The 21,894-nt window shown below is 40.8% G+C and overlaps 1 protein-coding gene across 1 annotated transcript; it reads right to left on the reverse strand.

The window, feature by feature from the left end:
* Positions 1-3,366: 3,366 nt before the first annotated feature.
* Positions 3,367-17,684, reverse strand: mbd1b (methyl-CpG binding domain protein 1b). Its single transcript, XM_039009329.1, has 17 exons — positions 17,546-17,684; positions 15,758-16,464; positions 14,008-14,151; positions 13,582-13,717; positions 13,201-13,460; positions 11,196-11,278; positions 11,050-11,081; positions 10,723-10,863; positions 8,312-8,365; positions 8,074-8,094; positions 7,835-7,933; positions 7,415-7,579; positions 7,014-7,220; positions 5,820-5,897; positions 5,604-5,690; positions 5,236-5,412; positions 3,367-4,994 (listed from the first exon to the last, which is right to left on the reverse strand). The coding sequence occupies exons 2-17, from the start codon at positions 16,252-16,254 to the stop codon at positions 4,518-4,520; spliced, it is 2,658 nt and encodes an 885-aa protein (XP_038865257.1). The 5' UTR covers positions 16,255-16,464; positions 17,546-17,684; the 3' UTR covers positions 3,367-4,517.
* Positions 17,685-21,894: the final 4,210 nt, after the last annotated feature.

Raw genomic sequence — 21,894 nt, forward strand, 5'->3', positions numbered from 1 at the left:
TTTCCATTTAGTTAATTCTATAGTCATTTTAATTTGCTTACCCCTCAAAATGTCCAATGTTGGTTTTGCCCGAGATAGGTGAGTCAAGGGGCTCCAAGAGAAAGTAGGCATATGCTTGTTCTGGCTCTAGCTGTTCTCCCTGTATCACTACAATATAATTATTTCCTAATCTAAAGAATGAAGATCATAAAAGACATGAAGTCAAAAAGAGCTAATTGGTGCACTAAAAGTCATGTTTTTAGTCAGCAGAAGGAGGGAAGCCATTTTGTTAGTAAATACAGTCCTCGGGATGTATTATGGTCTGGTCTGTCTGCCTCATTCAACAAGCTGCACCTGAACAGCCAGCCACCAGCTGGATCCTGTGGAGGGTTTATGGAGGGTTGGAGGGTCAGGTGACATTCCAATATGATCTCTTCTCACTCTTTGTACCTCCCTGAACTACTGATCATAACATGCTTATCAGCACAGCCCTGGGTAGTTTAGCACATGGGGGCTAATCCTATGGCAAGCCCAGTATTCCCATTTTGAAACCCTTCCCTCTGCCCTTGATGGCTCGCTCCCCTATGTCGATCTGAAACAACTGTACAGGAGAAAGCAATCCAGTGATTCCTCCCCCTACTAGATATCTGGTAGGTTCAAAGTAGAAGAGTATGGAACGTGTCCCTATGTCCAGGGAGATAATTAATATACTGTTTTCCCATGATCCATAATACATGAAGGGATCTCTATGTATTCCAAATCAAATGTTATGTCACATGCACCAAATACATCGGGTATAGACTTTACCGTGAAATGCTTGCTTACGAGCCCTTCAACAACGCACAGTTAAAAAATAATAATCCAAAGAAGGCCTTGAAGTGAAAAATATTGTCCTCGTAATCGCCAGCGCTTGATATTGGTTCAAAAAAATCTTGACACATCACAATGTGTATGATACAAGGTATACCACTTTGTGCACTTTCACCTATCCAACTGAGACTGGGTCAGTTTGGGTGTGACCCAAGGAGATCCTTGAGTAGATCCTTATGTCCAGCAGCTTATAAGTACTTTCATGGAACATCAAGCTAGTTGCTCGAATCCTATCAGTCCGTGTCAGTTGGACATAAATGGCATGGACACGGTGTCTCGTTGGCGTAACAGACAATTATGTTTGTTTCCACCTGTGTCTGAAAACTCCCTTTCCACGCCCTGAAGTGGAATTGACTGTACATAGATTGCTTTATAGACAAGTAGAATAATCATTCGACCGATTTAACAATGACATGAAGGCCAAACCAACCTGTAATTCATACATCAAATGAATGACTGGCTCTAGTTAACTTGGGCTTCAAGAAAATAGTGTGCACAAACCATACCCCTATAGACAAGCACTCAAAAAGGTTTACTGTCTGCCATCCACTGACTTTCTGACAATTGTTTACTTCACGTTCTGTAACATCCTCTAATTGTCATGCATAATGAACTCAAAGACCATGCAAAAAAGATCACTTCTAAAGTGATCCGTACCAAAAATGTAACACTGCATTGGCAACAACGTAGAAAATCCCTTTCTGAGAACAGCAGTGTTTCTCAGACAGACCAAAGCAACAGCAGTGAATTACCCTGAGGCACTGTCCAGGACAGATTTGGACAAGTCCCTCAGATCCTGGCAGCTCTAGATATCCTTGTTCAAGAATGTGTTCATAAGTGTTAATACCAGCACAGGTTAAATGAGTGTGGGAACATGCACACCTTACAGACATCATCTCTAATAACTCCACTGTTAAAGCTGAAATGATAAACAAAGTAACCATCTTAAAAGTTAAATCTGTAGGATAGTCTTAGACACTAAAAGGGACAGATTACAAAGAAATTGCTTTGGAAAACAAGCAGTAAAAATTCTACGTTGTAACTGCATCAACTATTGATGGGCCCTGTGTACTTACTGTATGTATATGTATGTTCCATATCATCCTATGCATGTATGCAGCAACAGCTCGAGGAGATGATACACGTATGTCAGAAAATACTACAAACATACAATTTTGCAGTATTCATAATAAAATCTTGAAATCTCCTGGCAATTTAGTGTCCAACACGATATGGGAAGTCATCAATGTGTCATGATGAAATGTCAAAATGTACGGTATGCTACAACCAGTAGTAATCACAACCCCAAATAGACAGATGTTTTGGTTTTTCATGTGAGACAGGATTAGAACGCAGTGGGAAGGCAACAAATACATTACCGTGTCAGTAGTGAGGTTGTCAAATAGTATAATTATAAAAAATATATATTACTGATTAAAAATTGTAATTCTAACAGCGAGAGACATATGGCCATCACTACCATTCAATTAAACCCGGTTAAATAGGCCAAAACAGCAATAGCCTACGCAGATGGACACCAACAGTAGGGTTGATGAAGGCATGTATTGCATTTCTTTATTGCGTCAGGACAGACTTTGAATGCACGTTTCGGCTGTAAAGTAATTCTACAAAATTATATTGCAGAAGGTTACTTGCCTGAAAAGGAACCCAGTGATGAAGATTTGAAATCGCAAATTAACGAAGACGTGCCATGAACTCATGTATTGTGGCTACAATATTTTCCGTGATGTACACGTCCCTATAATGTTACAACGAAGAGTTCATAGAGCCTATAGAATCCCATCCCTGAGAATATGACTGATGTGTGCTGTCTCCATGGTGCTGTTCAATGTTGTAAAGCCACGGGAGACTGCCCGATCAAAGCCTCGAGATTATGTTCTTTGACTAAAATGTTACAATGTAGCCTAGCAATTGCCCATTCGCTATAATTTCCAGATATTGTTCTTATGCGTATCCAATGTGGCTCCATATTCCAATTGAAATTCATCAGCTGCCCTTTTCTCGCGCGTCTACAACCCCCATCCTCCCTTGCGTCGATGCCTTGCACTGCGCATCACAAACAAACGTGAAATCTGTTTTCACGGGAAAGGTTGTCCTACTTGGATAAGATATATGTTTTTAATAGCATGCTTCATGTCACACAATTACAATTTAACTCATGTTTTAGAATTAAATAAATACCTGCGTTTTGCAAGAATACATGTCCAAGGCGCTCGTGTCGTCCTGCATTACCGTTTGCTCAATTCACAAACCATGGTCACACCTAATATATAAATTAGTAACGCGCTTCAGCCTTATAAAATAACCAAATAGCCTATAGCTAGAAGACCGAGGTAGTTTCTTTCAGTATGGTCATTCACTGCCTCCTGTTGTACCCTCATATTTAAAAATGAATCCTATCCTGAATCATTTTTTGTTGTTGAAAAAATGTGCTTGCCTTTTATACAATATCAATTAATTTAATGAATCACAGCCATTTACATCGTAAACCACCACTTAATTTTGAAAAATAGGCTTTATTAAAAATCAGCAGAATTTGCTCATTTTACAAACGCATATTTCTCCATGATACCAAACCTTATAAAGAAACTCAATGGCATAGCAGTGTAAAGTAGAAAGAACACACTGACCAGAGCATAGACTGTAAAAAGAAGGACCAGAACCATAGGAATAGAACTCACAGGTCATGACAGAATCATTTCAGTGTTTACTTTTTTCAAATGCAGATTTTAATTTCATGTAAAATAAATGTTTTAGAAAACAGCTTTAAAGAGAACTAAGTACTAATGCTTCAATTTGAGCACAACTGTATTTTTCAGATGTGTCTATCTGAATAGAGCAACCTCACTGTAGATACTTAACAGAACCTCCATGAGCAGTGAAAGATAACATGCTACCGACAGAGTAATTCAAATCAAGCAAGCCGTTTGGCTGTGGTTCTCTTCAGATGATGATTGACAGTGGCAATGGGAAGATGACGCTTATAAGGATTATGACTGTCTCACCCTCTAGAAGAGGTTCTGGAAGCCCTGCTCTCAAAACAACAACATTGGGTTAGATCAGCCAACGGTTGACAGAATGTGATAATCCCATCCATTTAGGTCTTCATGTGGGACATTGGTTTCACATATTGATTAATTTATAAATCAATGATCTAATCGAACAATGTTCATGTGCTTATGGTCAAGGTTGAAGGTTGCTTACATTACCAAGATAAACCACTTATTATCTATCTACATGAGGAAATGTGGATGCACTGTGACCTTCCACACTGAGCACTAAACAAGAGAAAAATAAACAGAACACACGGTTCACATTGAGAGAGAGCGGCTGAAAGCTATAATATCTGTATTCTGTACTAGTGCCTCAATAAACCTGAAAAGCTATTGCAAAAAAGCAGGCTTTAAACCATAATGATTTGTACATTTATTTGTAAGATATACTTACGAAAAGGGGAATAAAACATCCCGTTTCAAAATGTCTTACATTTAATTGCAAAGTCCAGTGGTAAGTGTGTAAACCAGTTCTGGTTGTCCATCCCCAGCAAAGACTTGAGATGTTTTGTGTGAGCAGAGGTGTGATGCTGTGTGTACTGTGGCCATTTCTTCGTTTTCTCCTGCTAAGTGACCCTGCGGCACCAAATGTTCTTAATAGCTACAGGATAAGGCCTTACACTTCGGACAGTGCTCTGTTTCTTTAAGTACCAGAAAGTCACAGGTCGATGCCCGCTCAATGATGATTGGAGCCTGGCTGAATGGCTGCTCCTTGTTCGGGACCCCCTGGCACACATTGTACTTCTCCAGATCTAGCAGCAGGTTCACTACCTGGGGCACAGAGGTCAGGCCAGATGGGTGAGCTTCATACAGTGGGTGGGTGAGGAGCAGCTGCTGGCCCTGTACACAGATCTGATAGCAGAAGCCTAGATCAATCTGGACAGTTGTGTCCACCATGTGGGAGAGCTTGGAGCACTGCAGTAGCTGTAGCGTCGGGCCCTCCACCATTATGGCAAACCAGAGTGTGGGGAGTGCAGAGCTGCGCAGGGACTCCAGTAGCTTTAGCAGCTCATGGTCCTGGTCAATCCCACTTGTTCCTGCACTGTCAGCCAAACTGAAGATCTGAGTGATCTACAGAGAACATAATAGGGGTAACAAAATGCAGTTGGAATCAATTCCACTCCACTCTTACGCCAGTTAGAGATTTACTTGCACATGTATTTCTAATAGAATATCTTAACATTTTAAATCCAAGCATAATAACTAATATAGAACTTCCTGTAGTCAAACGAAAAGGTAATTATTAGCCTTAAATATTGGTTACAATGCTGTAAAGTGTACCTACGCACCAAAGCAGGAAGTGGTCACTTACCATAGGTGTGACCTCCTCTACTTCAGGCTCTCCAGACGGCATTTCTACATCCTCCTCCACACTTAGCCTTCCTCCGTTCATTCCACTCTGTCCATCTGGGGCTGCCAAGGACGTATTCTCACCTGGAGGTCCACCATATTGCACTGGGGGATCCGCCGGTTTGAACAGTGTGCAATACTGGGCAATAAGAAAGAGAAATACACCATACTCCAGTCTAAAATGTTAAAAGTTAAACACTGAAGAGCACTAGCCATAGGTCAAACAATTACTAGAGCTAACCTCTCCTGGATTGTGATTTTATTATACTGCAGTGTAAAACATTGCATGCTTAAGAGAATTTCAATAAGGTAAAGAGGAGGGTGACTCACTGCTGGAGAACTTAAATGGTTGAGGATATGCGGGACACGCTCCATAAGCGCATTCTTTTTGACAATTTCCATCGTCTCTTTATGCACCTGTAAAATACGAGAAATCTGTTGAAATGATTGTGTATTGGAATACTAAGTAAAAAATAACTTAGCACCGAAAGGTGAATGCCACAAAAGTAAACCTAAACAAAAGCTTAAATTCAATTTGATACTAACCTGGACTGTCGGTAGCTGGTTTCTGAAGTTCTCATCCTGGGGTATGCTACTGCTGGGAAGCATAGGGCGCCAATGTGCCTACGACAATAACAGACATAAGACAGTGAGAAGAAAGTGGGCGCACATGATTTTAAAAACTTTGGTATAATTCAGTTTAATGTACACTATATAAATATATACAAAAGTATGTGGACACGCTTCCAAATTAGTGGATTCAGCTAATTTATCCACACCTGTTGCTGACAGGCATAAATATAAAAAAATGACAACACCGCCATGCAATCTCCATAGACAAACATTGTCAGTAGAATGGCCTTACTGAAGAGGTTAGTGACATTCAAAGTGGCACCGTTATAGGATGCCTAAGATCCTAAGATCACCATGGACATTGCCAAGCATCGGCTGGAGTGGTGTCAAGCTCACCGCCATTGGACTCTGGAGCAGTGGAAACGTGTTTTCTGGAGTGATGAATCACACTTCACTATCTGGCAGTCCGACAGACAAATCTGAGTTTGGCGGATGCCAGGAGAATGCTACCTGCCCCAATGCATAGTGCCAACTGTAAAGTTTGGTGGAGGAATAATGGTCTGGGGTTGTTTTTCATGGTACGGGCTAGGCTCCTTAGTTCCAATGAAGGGAAATCTTAACCCCAGAGCATACAATGACATTTTAGACAATTCTGTGCTTCCAACTTTGTGGCAAGAGTTTGGGGAAGGCCCTTTCCCATTTCAGCATGACAATGCCCCTGTGCATAAAGCGAGATCCATACAGAAATCGATTTTCGAGATCAGTGTGGAAGAACTTGACTGGCCCGCACAGAGCCCTGACCTCAACTCCATCGAACACCTTCAGGATGAATTGGAATGCCGACTGCGAGCCAGGCCTAATCGCCCAACATCAGTGCCCGACCTCACTAATGCGTTTGTGGCTGAATGGAAGCAAGTCCCTGCAGCAATGTTCCAACATGAGCAGCAAAGGGAGGGGACCAACTCGATATTAATGCCCAGGATCTTGGAATGAGATGTTCGACGAGCCGGTGTCCACATACTTTTGGTCATGTAGTGTATGTATCAGTATTTGCATGGAATCCTGTACTCAAGACAATCACAATAATGTGACGATGACGTGGGACAACAATAAAAAAAAATGTAACAACAAAATAGGGAAAGGCTATCTCCACATAGCAGAACTCACTGTTTCCATGGAGTGATCATCTTCTACCTGCAGAGGCTCGTCTATATCATCAGTGAACTCCAGGTCCACTTCCCGCTGCGGTGTTTTACTTTTCTTTGGGGTAGTCTTGCGACTGTATGTAAAGTGAGGTCTAGGCCTGCCAAGCTGCACCCACCCCTCTTCGGACCCAAAATCAGTCTGACCCAACTGAAAGGGCAACAAGTGTCTCTGTCAAACACATACATACACATAAGAGCACCATTGAAAACATTGTTAGGAGTCCATTCATAACATAAAAATGAGTATGGCCATTGCTTAATTACAAGGACTAATTCACAAAAGGATTTGCCAAAATTTTTGTCACCCTCAAATGCTGATATGATTGACAATCATCTCAACATATGTGAGTAATCAACCCTTACCATGGCCTGTTTCTGGCACTGCCGCAGACGGCACTTCTGTCTCTTCTTATTGCTGCCTCCAAACTTCGGTTTGTCTATGCAGAAATCACAAGTGCCACAGTCCATCCTACTATTACAAGCTTCACACTTCCCACAGGAGCGTCGCTTACGTTTCCTTATCCAAGCCTGAAAGACAGAATGAGGAAAAAAAAAAAAACTGATAAAGAAAAAAATATATATCTGAACTAATACATGTCACTGTCTAGATATCCAATGGACAGATAAAGGAGCTTGTTGGCCCAAACTGTGACCAACTTCAGATGGAGACCTCTGTAGGGAGAGTATGGTTTTTATATTTGGGGGGGGGGGGGGGTAATGGGCCAGCAGAGGGAACTCCTAGATAGAAGTGGGGTAGGACATATTTCTTGAAGCAGAGCTTACCTCATAGTCGGCATCATCACCATCAAACTCTTCATCGTCATCATCTATATCGACATTCACAGAGAAGTCTTCGGGGTCACTGTATTGAGGAGTGGAGTTCTGTGGGAATAAAGAGTAAGATCTGTTCTGCCCTCTCCTTGGGTCTTTATTCAATTACATTCATTGTTTCCATTGCATATTCAATTAACAATGAGGTCAGGATTGGAGGAGTATTATTAGAGATGGCTGGGTATTGTTACCTGCAATTCTCCGCTGTCAATCTGCCAAAAAAAAAAATTTATATTCAGTTATGGGAGCTTTTCATGGAGACGTGAGGAGAACATTACAAATAAACTGCGGGAAATGCTGCTCTTAAATTGAGTAAGCGGAATAGATACTCAATAGCCTCAGCATTTTTCATATACATGCATTCAGATTTGTTATTTACTTTGAAAGACACATTAGAATACACTTGGTAATAGGATTCTAGTCAATTACCTTGAAATTCATCATGGGATGGGGATCCAACTTTTGGGGACTTTCGGGTTTGTGCTGAAATACAAAACAAATAAAACAATCAAAATAGGATCACTTATTTCTTCATTCATTGTCCGTCTTTTCTTCTGTCTTTAACTTAGACTCAGCTGTTCCGTTGTTTATACAGGACACCATTCCTTTGTTTAAATGAGCTACTAAAACACCGCAGGCGTAGACACGACAGACAGGCCGGTATCTTGGCGGGACTAAGACGAAGAGAAAAATTGACCGGCACTCCCCTCCATTCTACTGTGAAATGTCCAGTCACTCGAGAATAAGATGGAGGAGGTTCGTTCGAGAGAGTCTCCTATCAGAGAGATGCAACTGGATCCTGGACTTCCTGACTGGCCGTACCCAGGTGGTGAAGGTAGGCAACTAAAACTCCACCACACTGACCTTAGACAAGGGGGCATCTCAGAGGTGTGTGCTTAGTCCCCTCTTGTACTCCCTTGTACTCCCTTTTAATCCACAACTGTGTGGCCACACACGACTCGAACACCATCAAGTTTGCTGACGACACGACAGTAATGGAGTGCTGCATCAGATAACCCGGCCTCCAAAATCACCCGAACTCAACCCAATTGAGATGGTTAGGGATGAGTTGGACCAGAGTGAAAAGCAGCCAACAAGTGCTCAGCATATGTGGGAACTCCTTCAAGACTGTTGGAAAAACATTCCAGGTGAAGCTGATTGAGGGAATGCCAAGAGTGTGCAAAGCTTTCATCAAGGCAAAGGGTGGCTACTTTGAAGAATCTAAAATATATTAAGATTTGTTTAACACTATTTTGGTTACTACATGATTCCATATGCGTTATTTCATCATTTTGATGTCTTCACCATTATTTTACAATGTAGAAAATAGTAAAAATAAAGAAAAACCCTTGAATGAGTAGGTGTGTCCAAACTTTTGACTGGTACTGTGTATCTCTCTATTATGCGTGGGAATACTTTGGAACAGATTTCCAAAATTAAAATCACTTGGTGCTAATTTACTGGTATTTTTATAGTCTTTGATGTCCAACAATTAAAACTTGGGTCCCAGAAATGTTCCATACGCACAAAAAGCTTCTCTTAAATTCAGTGAACAAATTTGGTTACATCGCTGTTAAGGAGCATTTCTCCTTCGCCAAGATAATCCATCCACCTGACAGGTGTGGCATTTCAAGAAGCTGATTAAACAGCATACTCATTACACAAGTGCAACCTGTGCTGGGCACAATAAAAGGCCACTAAAATGTGCAGTTTTGTCACAGCACAATGTCACAGATGTCTGAAGTTGAAGGAGCGTGCAATTTGCATGCTGACTGCAGGAATGTCCAGCAGAGCTGTTGCCAGAGAATTGAATGTTAATTTCTCTACCATAAGTCGCCTCCAACATTTTAGAGAATTTGGCAGTACGTCTAACCGGCCTCACAACCGCAGACCACGTGTATGGCGTCATGTGGACGAGCGGTTTGCTGATGTCAACGTTGTGAACAGTGTCCCATGGTGGCAGTGGGGTTATGGTATGGGCAAGCATAAGCTACGGACAACGAACACAATTTCATTTTATCGATGACAATTTGAATGCACAGAAATAACGTGACGAGATCCTGAGGCCCATAGTCGTGTCATTCATCCGCCGCTATACCTTCATGTTTCAGCATGATTATGCATGGCCCCATGTCGCAAGGATATATACACAATTCCTGGATGCTGAGAATATCCCAGTTCTTACACGGCCTGCATACTCACCAGACATGTCGCTCTTTGAGCATATTTGGGATACTCTGGATCGACGTGTACGACAGCGTGTTCCAGTTCCCGCTCTTGTCCAGCAACTTCGCACAGCTTCTGAAGAGGAGTGGGACAACATTCCACAGGCCACAATGAACAGCCTGATCAACTCTATGCAAAGGAGGTGTCGCGCTGCATGAGGCAAATGGAAGTTACACCAGATAGTGACTGGTTCTGATCCACGCGCCTACCATTTTTTTTAAAGATATCTGTGACCAACAGATGCATATCTGTATTTTTAGTCATGTGAAATCCATAGAGTAGGGCCTATTACTTTATTTCAATTGACTGATTTCCTTATATGAACTGTTACTCAGTAAAATCTTTGTAATTGTTACATGTTGAATTTATATTTTTGTTCAGTAAACATAGCTACCTACAATACCTCGTACCTCTGCACATTGATCTGGTACTGATACTCCTTGTATAATGGCTTAGTTCTTGTGCATTTTACTTCACGTGTTACTATTTTTCTTATTTAAAAAAAAACTCTGCTTCGTTGGGAAAGGCTCGTAAGCAAGCATTTCAGGGTAAAGTCTACACCGGTTGTTTTCGGCACGTGACAAATAAAATACAAATGTGATCTGAGTCTGTACCTTGCGGATCGGACATAAACATTTGCGTTTCCGACAGCTGACAGGTTTTCTGGAGTCAGGGTTCAGCGCTTTTTTGCAGTTAGCACAGCTCCCACAATCCTCTGTGGTAAGGCAAGCCTTACAGTTACCACAAGGAATCCACTATAAAAGATAAGGAAATTTAGAGTATTCCCCTCCATTCAGACCCATGTTGATTAATCATTGTTTAACTATGTTAAAATGAATTAAGTAAAGGGAAAAAGTCCAAAACACAAACTATAAGGAGCATGAAAGTGTGTTAAAAACAGAGAAATTATGGGAGTAGTTAGTTGAGGAACACTTGTTTACCTTCCTGAATCTTTGATAAACTGGATTCTTGCCTAAAGAAATGAGAGATACTGTTAACACAATCTCAAATGGAACCTTCATAAACAATAAGGCATTTGTGTAATGGCTTTCCTTTCATTAGATTGACATTAAATAAGATGACATACCCCTGCATTTGGGGCAACAGGGATTCTTCATCTGTCTTTCATACTCAAAGCCTGTGTATGAATTATCACAAATGGTACAGACGCTGAAATAAAGAGTATTGAAGCAAGTTACCTAAGGTTCAAAGGGCGTAACATCACAATCACTCCCATGTATTCTTTGCTTATTTAACGTGCAAAAGCTGTATATATATATATTTTTTTTTTTAACACTCAAGCTGACATATAGCCTAAACCATGATTACGTATTAAAATGTGTTAAACTTAAAAAACCTCTTAGATGTAAAGTCCCCTGTTTAAGGGACCTGATTGGTTCTGGTACCAGTTCCAACCGACATACATTTGTAATAAATCTGTGGACAGCGTAGATCGAGATGGCTTGCATTGGGCGATAGCCCTGGTTCCCACAGACACAATTGTATATTGTTTTAGCCTGTGTGAAGTAGGATGTGAAATCTGAAACCACTTGCAGCTGGGATGTCCCTCCTACCATTTCATTCGCTCTTCCGACCGTCTATCAGCTCCGGGCTGAACCCTACATCACAGCCATTGACAACGCACATGCCTGCAAGCCTTACATCATAACGCAGCAGGAGAGTGGTTCATCGCTATAGAACATTCATAGATCAATTTATAGCCATTAATCTAAAATAATTCATCGATTTTAAACAGAAAACTTTGTCACTGGTTGATCTTCAAGGCATGAAGATCACCAAACATCTCTGTAGAAAAGTCAACGATAAAAGCTTGCGCACTTATTATTTCTTTATCGTGTTGCGCTGTTGGCAGAAGGTGCACTTGAGTCAGAAGCCCTGTGCACCGGGTAAGCAAAGTCTTCCTATTTTGAACCATTAAAATTTGGCTGAAAAGGCAAACTCTGCCTAATCGGTGGACCGGGAGATCTCTGGCTAAATTGAGTGTGCCTACTGCACTGGCCAATCGGATAGCTCAAATCACCATGCCTACAGAGCTTCCACAACCCTGGCACCAAGTTTTATACTAGCCTACGTAAAATGTAATAACTTTTAAAACCATGACCACTGAGAGACTGTAAAAGAATACAGCAAAGAGTGAGTTCATGTTTAAGTTATCCGCAATGTCACTGTTTTTATAAAAATCTATTACAAAACAAAATGTGCATCTCCCTACTTCCACTGTAATGTATAGTAGCCAAGTGTATTGATAGCCCTGTGTTTTAATTATTAATATCATTGTGTCTATTTAAATATTGAGGAATATAACAACATTGGTAGGCCTGGAATATAGCCAATATGCTGTGATAATGTATTAGGTCTATTGCACAAACCTCATTCCTACACAACTGTTTTTATTAGGGTATATATATATATATATATTTTTTTTTTTAAACATGACTTAAATTATCTGAGTGGTAGATCTCGGCTTGCTTTTCTATTGTGAAAGTGATCTTGACTAAGGATAGGTTTGTGACCACTGTCATAGATGGACATAATTAATATGAAGTGAAAGGTGAGTTCCTAACGAGTTCGGGAAGCCAGGCTAGAGCTCTTTGTGACGTTCACAGCGGTGGGGGCTGAAGTTTTGATCAAGAGAGCCCTTCAGAAAATATGGACATTTTCTCTAACACTAAACATACAAATATGCATTTACAGTTATAAGGAAGGTGAAATATTATAGTTAGTGGTTTTATAATTTGATTATACCATATTTAGAAAGCATACAAGTCATTTCAAGCCTTATTCATAGTTTTGTTGAATAGGAAATAAGTCATACAATATTTCATATTTTAATCTTATTTGTACCTCAACCCTCAAAAGTGATTACACCTCAGCAATTTTTTTTTTTTTTTTTTTTCAATGACCAGAAAGGTGAGTATGCAGAATAACTAGTTACTCTTTATCGTCCTCTCATGATAAATAATTACTTTCAGGGATTATGTACATTACATTTTAGATCACATGTAGTTAGATTGAAGATGTTTAATTCTCAGTGATAAAATTACGAGATAATATAGGAGCATTTGACTCACCAAAAGGAGGGCTCTGAACCAGCCTTCCCATTGATGGAGACTGAAAGCGCTGACACAGGGCTCCAGGGCAGTTTAGTTGCACCGTGCTTCATACCTTCCACATCATGAGCGACAGAGGCTGAGCTTATCTGTGTGAGAGAGGTGTTTGGTCTTGGGGGAGTGATATGTTGGAGTTGGGGGTCTCTGCTTGGTGTGCCCATGGAGCTGGACTCTGAGGAAAAGCCACAGTCCACTGAGGTAGAATGATCCTTCCGTATGTTCTAACAGACCATGGGTTGGAAGAGACGAGATGGAAGTTGTTAGAAAACACATTGAAATTAGTGAAGGTAAAGAAAAGTTATCATTTCAAGTGTAAATGCTGGGAGCTTTTTCTTTTATAACCTTTCTCAGGCGCAGTGTCTTGGGTTGTCCAGCACCCCTGAACACCCCTGCTTTGTAATCAAACATTGTCATGTCCAGAGTATCTGCCAGGACTTTGGAAAGCTCAACCTTACTTCTCACACGCTCATTACTCGGACTTCGGGGAACAGAGAAGGGAAGAAAGATAGTGTGACCCATTAGTGGAATCAATGGTTTAAAGTCACTTAAAAGCATATAATACTGACATAAAATGCATGTGCAGTGAGCCTGTATTATTAGGTTAATTGTTTCTACCACATTTTTGTGTGGTATATTCACACAATAGGTACAGCAAGTGAGCCTTAGTAAATAACAATGAACCTTACGTCATAAGACAATATCAGTTGTTAAAAATATAAACTGGCCATTGGTCTAAAAATGTATAGAGTTTTGCCAGAATGTTTTTACCTCATGTAATAAACGTCACTCTGGCCAACACTAGAACCCGAGCGACGAACAACCGCCTTGCGCTTCCACCCCTCTCCAAGTGCCGGGCAGTCCTCCCAGCCCTCTTCAGTTTTCACTCTTTTCTTCCGCCTATAAACAGAAAACCTGGCATAAAATAAAAACTAAATGTCAAAGTATTGTCATCATAAGAGCATAAAATATAACTGGAAAGCACATCAACTGGCTACTTTTTGTATAGTTTGACTGGCTACATATTTGCTACAAGAAAGAACATTTGGGGCCTATTTCACACACAGAAAAATTATTCTTTAAAATGTAGGCTACTTCTATGTTGGAGAGTAAATTATCCAACTTCTGTATTGATTTAGTCTGGGCCTGTGAAATCCTGACATGTTCTTATAGGGCAACGGTAACAGAGATTCAGATTTTTCCCTTTAAATGTACACCACTTTCAAAAGTTTGGGGTCACTTAGAAATATCCTTGTTTTTTAAATTAAAGCAATTTTTTTGTCCATGAAAATAACATCAAATTGATCAGAAATACAGTGTAGCCATTGTTAATGTTGTAAATGACTATTGTAGCTGGAAACGGCAGATTTTTATATAGAATATATACATAGGTGTACAGAGGCCCATTATCTGCAACCATCACTCCTGTGTTCCAATGGCATGCTGTGTTAGCTAATCCAAGTTGATCATTTTAAAAAGGCTAACAGAACTGTGGATGTTGAGACTGATGTTTTGCGGGTACTGTTTAATGAAGCTGCCAGTTGAGGACTTGTGAAGCATCTGTTTCTCAAACTATACAATCGAATGTACTTGTTCTCTTGCTCAGTTGTCCACCGGGGGCTCCCACTCCTCTTTCTATTCTGGTTAGAGCCAGTTTGCGTTGTTCTGTGAAGGAAGTAGTACACAGCGTTGTACGAGATCTTCAGTTTCTTGGAAATTTCTCGCAAGGAATAGCCTTCATTTCTCAGAACAAGAATAGACTGACGAGTTTCAGAAGAAAGTTCTTTGTTTCTGGCCATTTTGAGCCTGTAATCGAACCCACAAATGCTGATGCTCCAGATTCTCAACTAGTCTAAAGATGGCCAGTTTTATTGCTTCTTTAAATCAGAACAACAGTTTTCAGCTGTGCTAACATAATTGCAAAATGGTTTTCTAATGATCAATTAGCCTTTTTAAAATGATCAACTTGGATTAGCTAACACAGCATACCATTGGAACACAGGAGTGATGGTTGCAGATAATGGGCCTCTGTACACCTATGTAGATATTCTATATAAAAATCTGCCGTTTCCAGCTACAAGTCATTTACAACATTAACAATGTCTCCACTGTATTTCTGATCAATTTGATGTTATTTTAATGGACAAAATCTGTACTTTTCTTTCAAAAACAAGGACATTTCTAAGTGACCAAACTTTTGAACGATAGTATATGTGAAACAAAAACCAATGATTGCAAAGCTAAACAAACCCTACAACTATAAAAAACACAAGGACAACTTTTAACAATTTCCACTGAACATTTTAAAGTCACATTTACTTGAAGAACAGTACAGATTAAGTTTGGTAACAGAATGACAGTTTGTGCCTTCATTCTGTTACCAAACTTGGCATCTGCACTGTTCTTCAAGTAAATGTGTTTTGTAAAATGTTCTGAGTCTGTCACTATTACCCTATAATAAACATTACTAGAACAGCAGTCAATGCTAGTCAAATCAAGTGTCACATATCACTCAACATACAGGTTGTTGTTGTTCTTGATGTTCCTCTCACTGCCTGCCACGCTTCCGCTCCTTTCGCTCCCTGCAACACTCTCCTCTTCAGCATCCCCTCTGCTATTTATGTGTCGCTCCCCCATAGCAAGGCCCATGTCCAAGCCCTGTGTGTCATCTTCATAATTGTCATCCTCCAGGGGTTCAAACCAGTCTATAGGGGGCTCTAAATCAACTCCCCCTGGGATCTTCTCTGTATGGCCATGGTCTGTCATCACAGGACCTGATGTGGCATGATCCTGAATGTCAAGACTGTCCGAGGGAGCCAGGGCCTCCAGTGGCGATAGGACCTCAGAGGTCCTCTCCATCCCATTGTCCCCAACCTCAATCCTCTCCTCCCTTTCTAGAAGTGCATCATTTGTAGGTTTGAGTACCTCTCCGTCGACCTCCATGTCTTGAGTCCCTGGCCCTCTCCCTGAAATTCGGTTATCCAGCAGTACTTCACTAATTTCTGGGGCTCTATGCATTCATGAAGCCATAGGGACTTAAGGTTCTCCAAAATGTTTTCTTGAACAATGACTTCTAAAGTACACTCCTAGGTTCACACTTCCAATACTTTGCATAACAATACAGATGAGTGCTCACATCCAGTGGGGTTCGAGAGTAATTCAAGCAAAAAACTTCACTTCAGCAGGGCTTTCCAAAACCGTTTATGTCTTCCCATTGATGTATAGGACCTGGTAATGAGATTAAGTTTAAATAGATTACATCATCATCATCATTAGCTTTACACAGACTTTTAACAGTGTTTCACATGGGTATATCCTGAATCAATGCACCCAGATAGTAATGCAATCACCAATACACCATGCTGAGCTGGACAAGACGTTTCAACCGAGTCGAGCCACTGACATGAACGATGACGATGCTTGACTGACAGTCTGCTATTGTCAGAGACGGTGAGTTAATCATATTATAGCTAACGTTATATTTTGTCAAGTTAAATCATCTAGGTAGCTAGCTGGCTTGACAGTCTGCTGGCTGGCTATAATATGGTAATTCACACATGTGGTAACTTACTGGCTAACGTTAGCTACAATCAACCAACGTCAATCAATTAACTTCTATAGTAGTTAGGTAACGTTAATGCTCCTCTGTCTGTTGGGATTATTTTAAGTGACGGCGTTCAGATATTTGGTAGGGGACGATATAATAAGTGATAGTAGCATTATTATACAGCCTAGTTAGTTATGCTACCGTAGTTAAATAAAGGTTCAATAAAAAAATACTTCACTCATTTTGGTTGCTAGCTAGGTTGCTAACATAGTAGTTAGTTAGTTATTTTCGATGCAACCAAGAGCGCTTTGACATTGAGCTGCACAATGAAGTGTCAAGTCTTGGTTGCATCGCAGTTACTAACGTAGTTAGTTAACGTTAGCAAACAAGCTAACAACCCTTCACGACCACCATAACGGTATGCAAAGCCAGAGAAGACAAAACTAATTCAAATAAAGGTCACATATAAAATCCAAAACAACTACCAATATACCGCAGACAAATAGAGCAAAAATAGCTATTTGGGTTAGCTAGCTATTAGAATCAATGCTAGCGGAAGAATAGATAGCCATTAGCAGTTGTCACGTTAGCTAGTTATTTGGTTATGGTGACGTTGGTTACGAGACTACAATGAACAGAACTAACATCCTCCCACCATTTGCACCGCTTGGTATGAAAGACATCATTGTGATGAAAAGACGCAGTTCCAAAACAAAACGGCAGAAAATATGTTCAAAACAGTATAAAATATCGAAAACCTACCATCGACGGTTCAAAAACCGGTAATCACCTGCAACATACCCGGAAACACATTATGCACGCATGACGGTCTGTGCTATTCGGTATCTTTGGGACGTAGTTGACGTTTAAAATGGTTAGGGTATGGACGTCGGAATTGTGGATACGTCCCAAGGGTTGACTGCTTTCAGTCGCTAGCTAGCTACTAAACTAACTTGTCGTAACTACGCCTGAATTTGTCTGGCATTGCCAAGCCAAGGCTGAACTGAAATACCAGACTTGCTACATAACGTTCTTTTTTTTTATATAACGTTGTCCTGTCCACAATATGTAATTAATGAACAGATAACGTGGACGTAGAGACGAGGGGCTACAACATGATACCATAGATAGAACAATCATGTTTTAGTTATAAAAATATTTGATGATACGTATTCTGCTACTAGCAGTGCTAGCTGTTTTCTAAGTAAAATATGTGTGACTATCTGAAGTTATCTGATCATCGCTTCAGCTAGCTAGCTTTCTCCAGGTTAGTTCTAAATAGGACCACCAACAAGTACGTGTAGTTAGTTAGCTAACTAGCTAGCTGCCTTCAATACTTGGTGGCTTTACTGATAGTGACAGACAAAATCGAAAGCTGATATTAAAAGCCACCAAGCATCGAGCTAACGTTAAATGCTAACGCTACCTACTGTGTGTGTGTGTCTGTGTCAAGTTATACTGTACAAGGAAAACGGCTTGACATGCCAAGTTTTGACCATCACCCACTCTCTGCCATCAGGTGAGTATAAATTAATGATCAACCATTGTCTATATGGTGTAGTTTTTTAAATCTATTTTTGTATCTATATGGTGTAGGTAGCTGGCTATAGGTGGTCATTCCCTCCACCCAATAAAGCCAGAGATGAAAGGAATTAAGGTTGATCGTTCATTTGTTCAGTCATTCAATTATTCTCAATGGTAATTAGTGAGTATATCTGTAGAGAAATAGGTGGGCATGCTGAGCATGCCTGCTTATGGCCAGCACTACACCTGCACAACTGGGTGAGATTGAAGCTGGCAGTGTTGACAGTGACACTACACATATAGGCAGGCAGGCACAACACTTCTGCCATTCCCTGCCTAGCATGGTATGGATCTGTATATACTAGAGCCCTCAAACTACACTTTGGACCTCCAAGCCAGTTCCACTGCCTTTTTCCATTGATCCCCTCTAATCAGGGACTGATTTTAGACCTGGGACACCAGTGCAATTAATTATGAGGTAGAACAGAACCAGCAGGCTCCAGACCTCGTAGGGTAAGAGTTGAGTACCCCTGTATTAGAGTATAATGACATATTTCACCTTTGTTTTTCTAGAGAGGGACAGGGGACGTGTGCAATTTGCGATGATCTAAATTTGCTTGTATTTGACTCTGTGTGTAGATTCATCATTCTCCATAGACGCTGGATGCAGAATTACAGTCCCTTACAATCCCCCACATCCTACACATGTTCAGTAGAGAAGGAAATCCATATACATGGAGCACCTCCAGCAGCTAGACCACTCCCAACAGGTAACACACACACACAGGAATGGATGAGCACACATGGACACACACATTGTCATAATTTCCACATAGAAAGGCTTAGTCTGCACCGAGAATCTTATGAGATTTGTGTGTGTGCATGAGTATGTGTGAGGTAAGGAGGTATATGTGTGGGGTGGGGGGAGGAGGCAGACTGTCGTACCCTATGTCCTCTCTGAAGGGGTTAGTGTGTGAGGGATTTAGCCTGCTGATTCTGATGCTGCACCCTCTGAGGAAGAACATCCCGAAAAACATGAACTTCCTCTCCTTTCACTAGGACACGTACATCTCAACCTCCACCTACAGTACCAGTCAACAGTTTGTACACACCTACTCATTCCAGGGTTTTTCTTTATTTTTTACTATTTTCTACATTGTAGAATTATAGTGAAGATGTCAAAACTATGAAATAACACATATGGAATCATGTAGTAACCAAAAAAGTGTTAAACAAATCAACATATATTTTTTATTTGAGATTCTTCAAAGTAGCCACCCTTTGCCTTGATGAGAGTTTTGCACACTATTTTAGCATGGATTTAATCTCAGATTTTGTCTCAACATGCTTCCAGTCCATAACATAGATAGATGAGTAGTTGTTCTCTATTAATCCATTGAGTTCACTGACTACATATTTTAAATTATTCTTTAATTGAGTCTCCAACATGGGATGAATGCCATTATACACTAGGTAGTTTGGAACCTGGATGCTGATTGGCTGAAAGCTGTGGTATATCAGACAATAAACCATGGGTAGGATGCAAAAATACTTGTTTACTCTTCTATTTATGTTGGTAACCAGTTTATAATTGCAAAAAGGCACATGGCAGCCTGCTTGGAGTTTGCGAAAAGACACCTAAAGGACTCTCAGACCATGAGAAACAAGATTCTCTGGTCTGAGGAAACCAAGATTCAACTCTTTGGCCTGAATGCCAAGTGTCACGCCTGAAGGAAACCTGGCACCATCCCTACGGTGAAGGATGGTGGGGGCAGCATCATGCTATGGGGATGTTTTTCAGCGGCCGGGACTTGGAGACTAGTCAGGATCGAGGCATAGATGAACGGAGCAAAGTACAGACAGATCCTTAATGAAAACCTGCTCCAGAGCGCTCAGGACCTCAGACTGGGCCGAAGGTTCACCTTCCAACATGACAACGACCCTAAGCACACAGCCAAGACAACGCAGGAGTGGCTTCGGGACACGTCTCTGAATGTCCTTGAGTGGTCTAGCCAGAGCCCGGACTTGAACCCGATCTAACATCTCTGGGCAGACCTGAAAATAGCTCCCCATCTAACCTGACAGAGCTTGAGAGGATCTGCAGAGAAGAGTGGTAGAAACTCCCCAAATACCCAAGAAGACTTCAGCTTGTAATCGCTGCCAAAGGTGCTTCAACAAATTACTGAGTGAAGGGTCTGAATACTTATGTAAATGTGATATTTCAGTCTTTAAAATCATGTTTTTCCTTTGTCATTATGGGATAATGTGTGTAGATTGATGAGGGGGAAAAACTATTTAATCAATTTTAGAATAAGGCCTTAACCTAACAAAAGGTGGAACAAGTCAAGGGGTCTGAATACTTTCCTAAGGCACTGTATATATCTTATGAAATATGAGATGGAACTAACCCAGTAATTACTTGTATTGGAAATCTATTTGAATTAGCTATTCAATTAAAATCACAACCATTCAAATCTTTTAAATTATCATAATTGACAATGGGTTATGATCATTTTAAAAAATCCAATCATGGCTTTATTTTTTATTTATATATATATATATATTTTTTTTGCCCCCTTTTTCTCCCCAATTTTGTGGTATCCAATTGTTAGTAATTACTATCTTGTCTCATCGCTACGACTCCCGTACGGGCTCGGGAGAAACGAAGGTCGAAAGCCATGCGTCCTCCGAAACACAACCCACAACCCAAACACAACCCAACCAACTGCTTCTTAACACAGCGCATCCAACCCGGAAGCCAGCCAATGTGTCGGAGGAAACACCGTGCACCTGGCAACCTCGGTTAGCGCACACTGCGCCCGGCCCGCCACAGGAGTCGCTGGTGCGCGATGAGACAAGGATATCCCTACCGGCCAAACCCTCCCTAACCCGGACGACGCTAGGCCAATTGTACGTCGCCCCACGGACCTCCCGGTCGCGGCCGGCTGCGACAGAGCCTGGGCGCGAACCCAGAGTCTCTGGTGGCACAGCTAGCGCTGCGATGCAGTGCCCTAGACCACTCTGCCACCCGGGAGGCCCTCATGGCTTTATTTTAATCAGATCTGTGCATTTATAAAGTGCTTAGATGTGTCTTTGCTGCGAGACTATTTCTGACCTTTCATGAGATCCAAATGCAATCATAGTTATGTGGAATATCAATCACTGATTAGGGTCTAACCTAACTATTGCCTGGGAGACATGTGCTTCTGTGTATGATGCGTGTTGCTACCAAACCGAAACAAAAAAAGTAAATACAATTTGCATAACTTTTTGAATGAATTTGCTGCGTATTAACATATCACACAATTCACTGGTGACAATCTGTTTAGAAGAGGTTCAGAGATCGGAGAATCTCTCCCTGTCAAGCATATTCCAAGTGATACCATAATGTACTGATGTCCCCGACTAAAAAAAATCTTAGTCGACCAAGAGTCGTCTGTTTGATCAATTGATTGGTCGAAATTTTAAAACATACGCAGTATTTTTCCATATATTGACACATCCTATGTGTTTTATTTAAATCAACTATATTCACTGAGCTTGTCTGATGCTTTAAGCACGCTGTTTGATTAAATAATTAAGACACA

Source organism: Salvelinus namaycush, chromosome 2 (assembly GCF_016432855.1).
Source record: "Salvelinus namaycush isolate Seneca chromosome 2, SaNama_1.0, whole genome shotgun sequence".
Lineage (NCBI taxonomy): Eukaryota > Metazoa > Chordata > Actinopteri > Salmoniformes > Salmonidae > Salvelinus > Salvelinus namaycush.

What these genes read in the sequence shown, in the direction of transcription:
- mbd1b (XM_039009329.1), bottom strand. Translation starts at nt 16,254, where the DNA reads ATGCATAGAGCCCCAGAAATTAGTGAAGTACTGCTGGATAACCGAATT. An exon ending in AGACACTGCGCCTGAGAAAG is followed by an intron (nt 13,461 to 13,581) that starts GTTATAAAAGAA and finishes ATGGTCTGTTAG; the next exon opens with AACATACGGAAGGATCATTC. An exon ending in ATGATCACTCCATGGAAACA is followed by an intron (nt 5,898 to 7,013) that starts GTGAGTTCTGCT and finishes TTATTGTCGTAG; the next exon opens with GCACATTGGCGCCCTATGCT.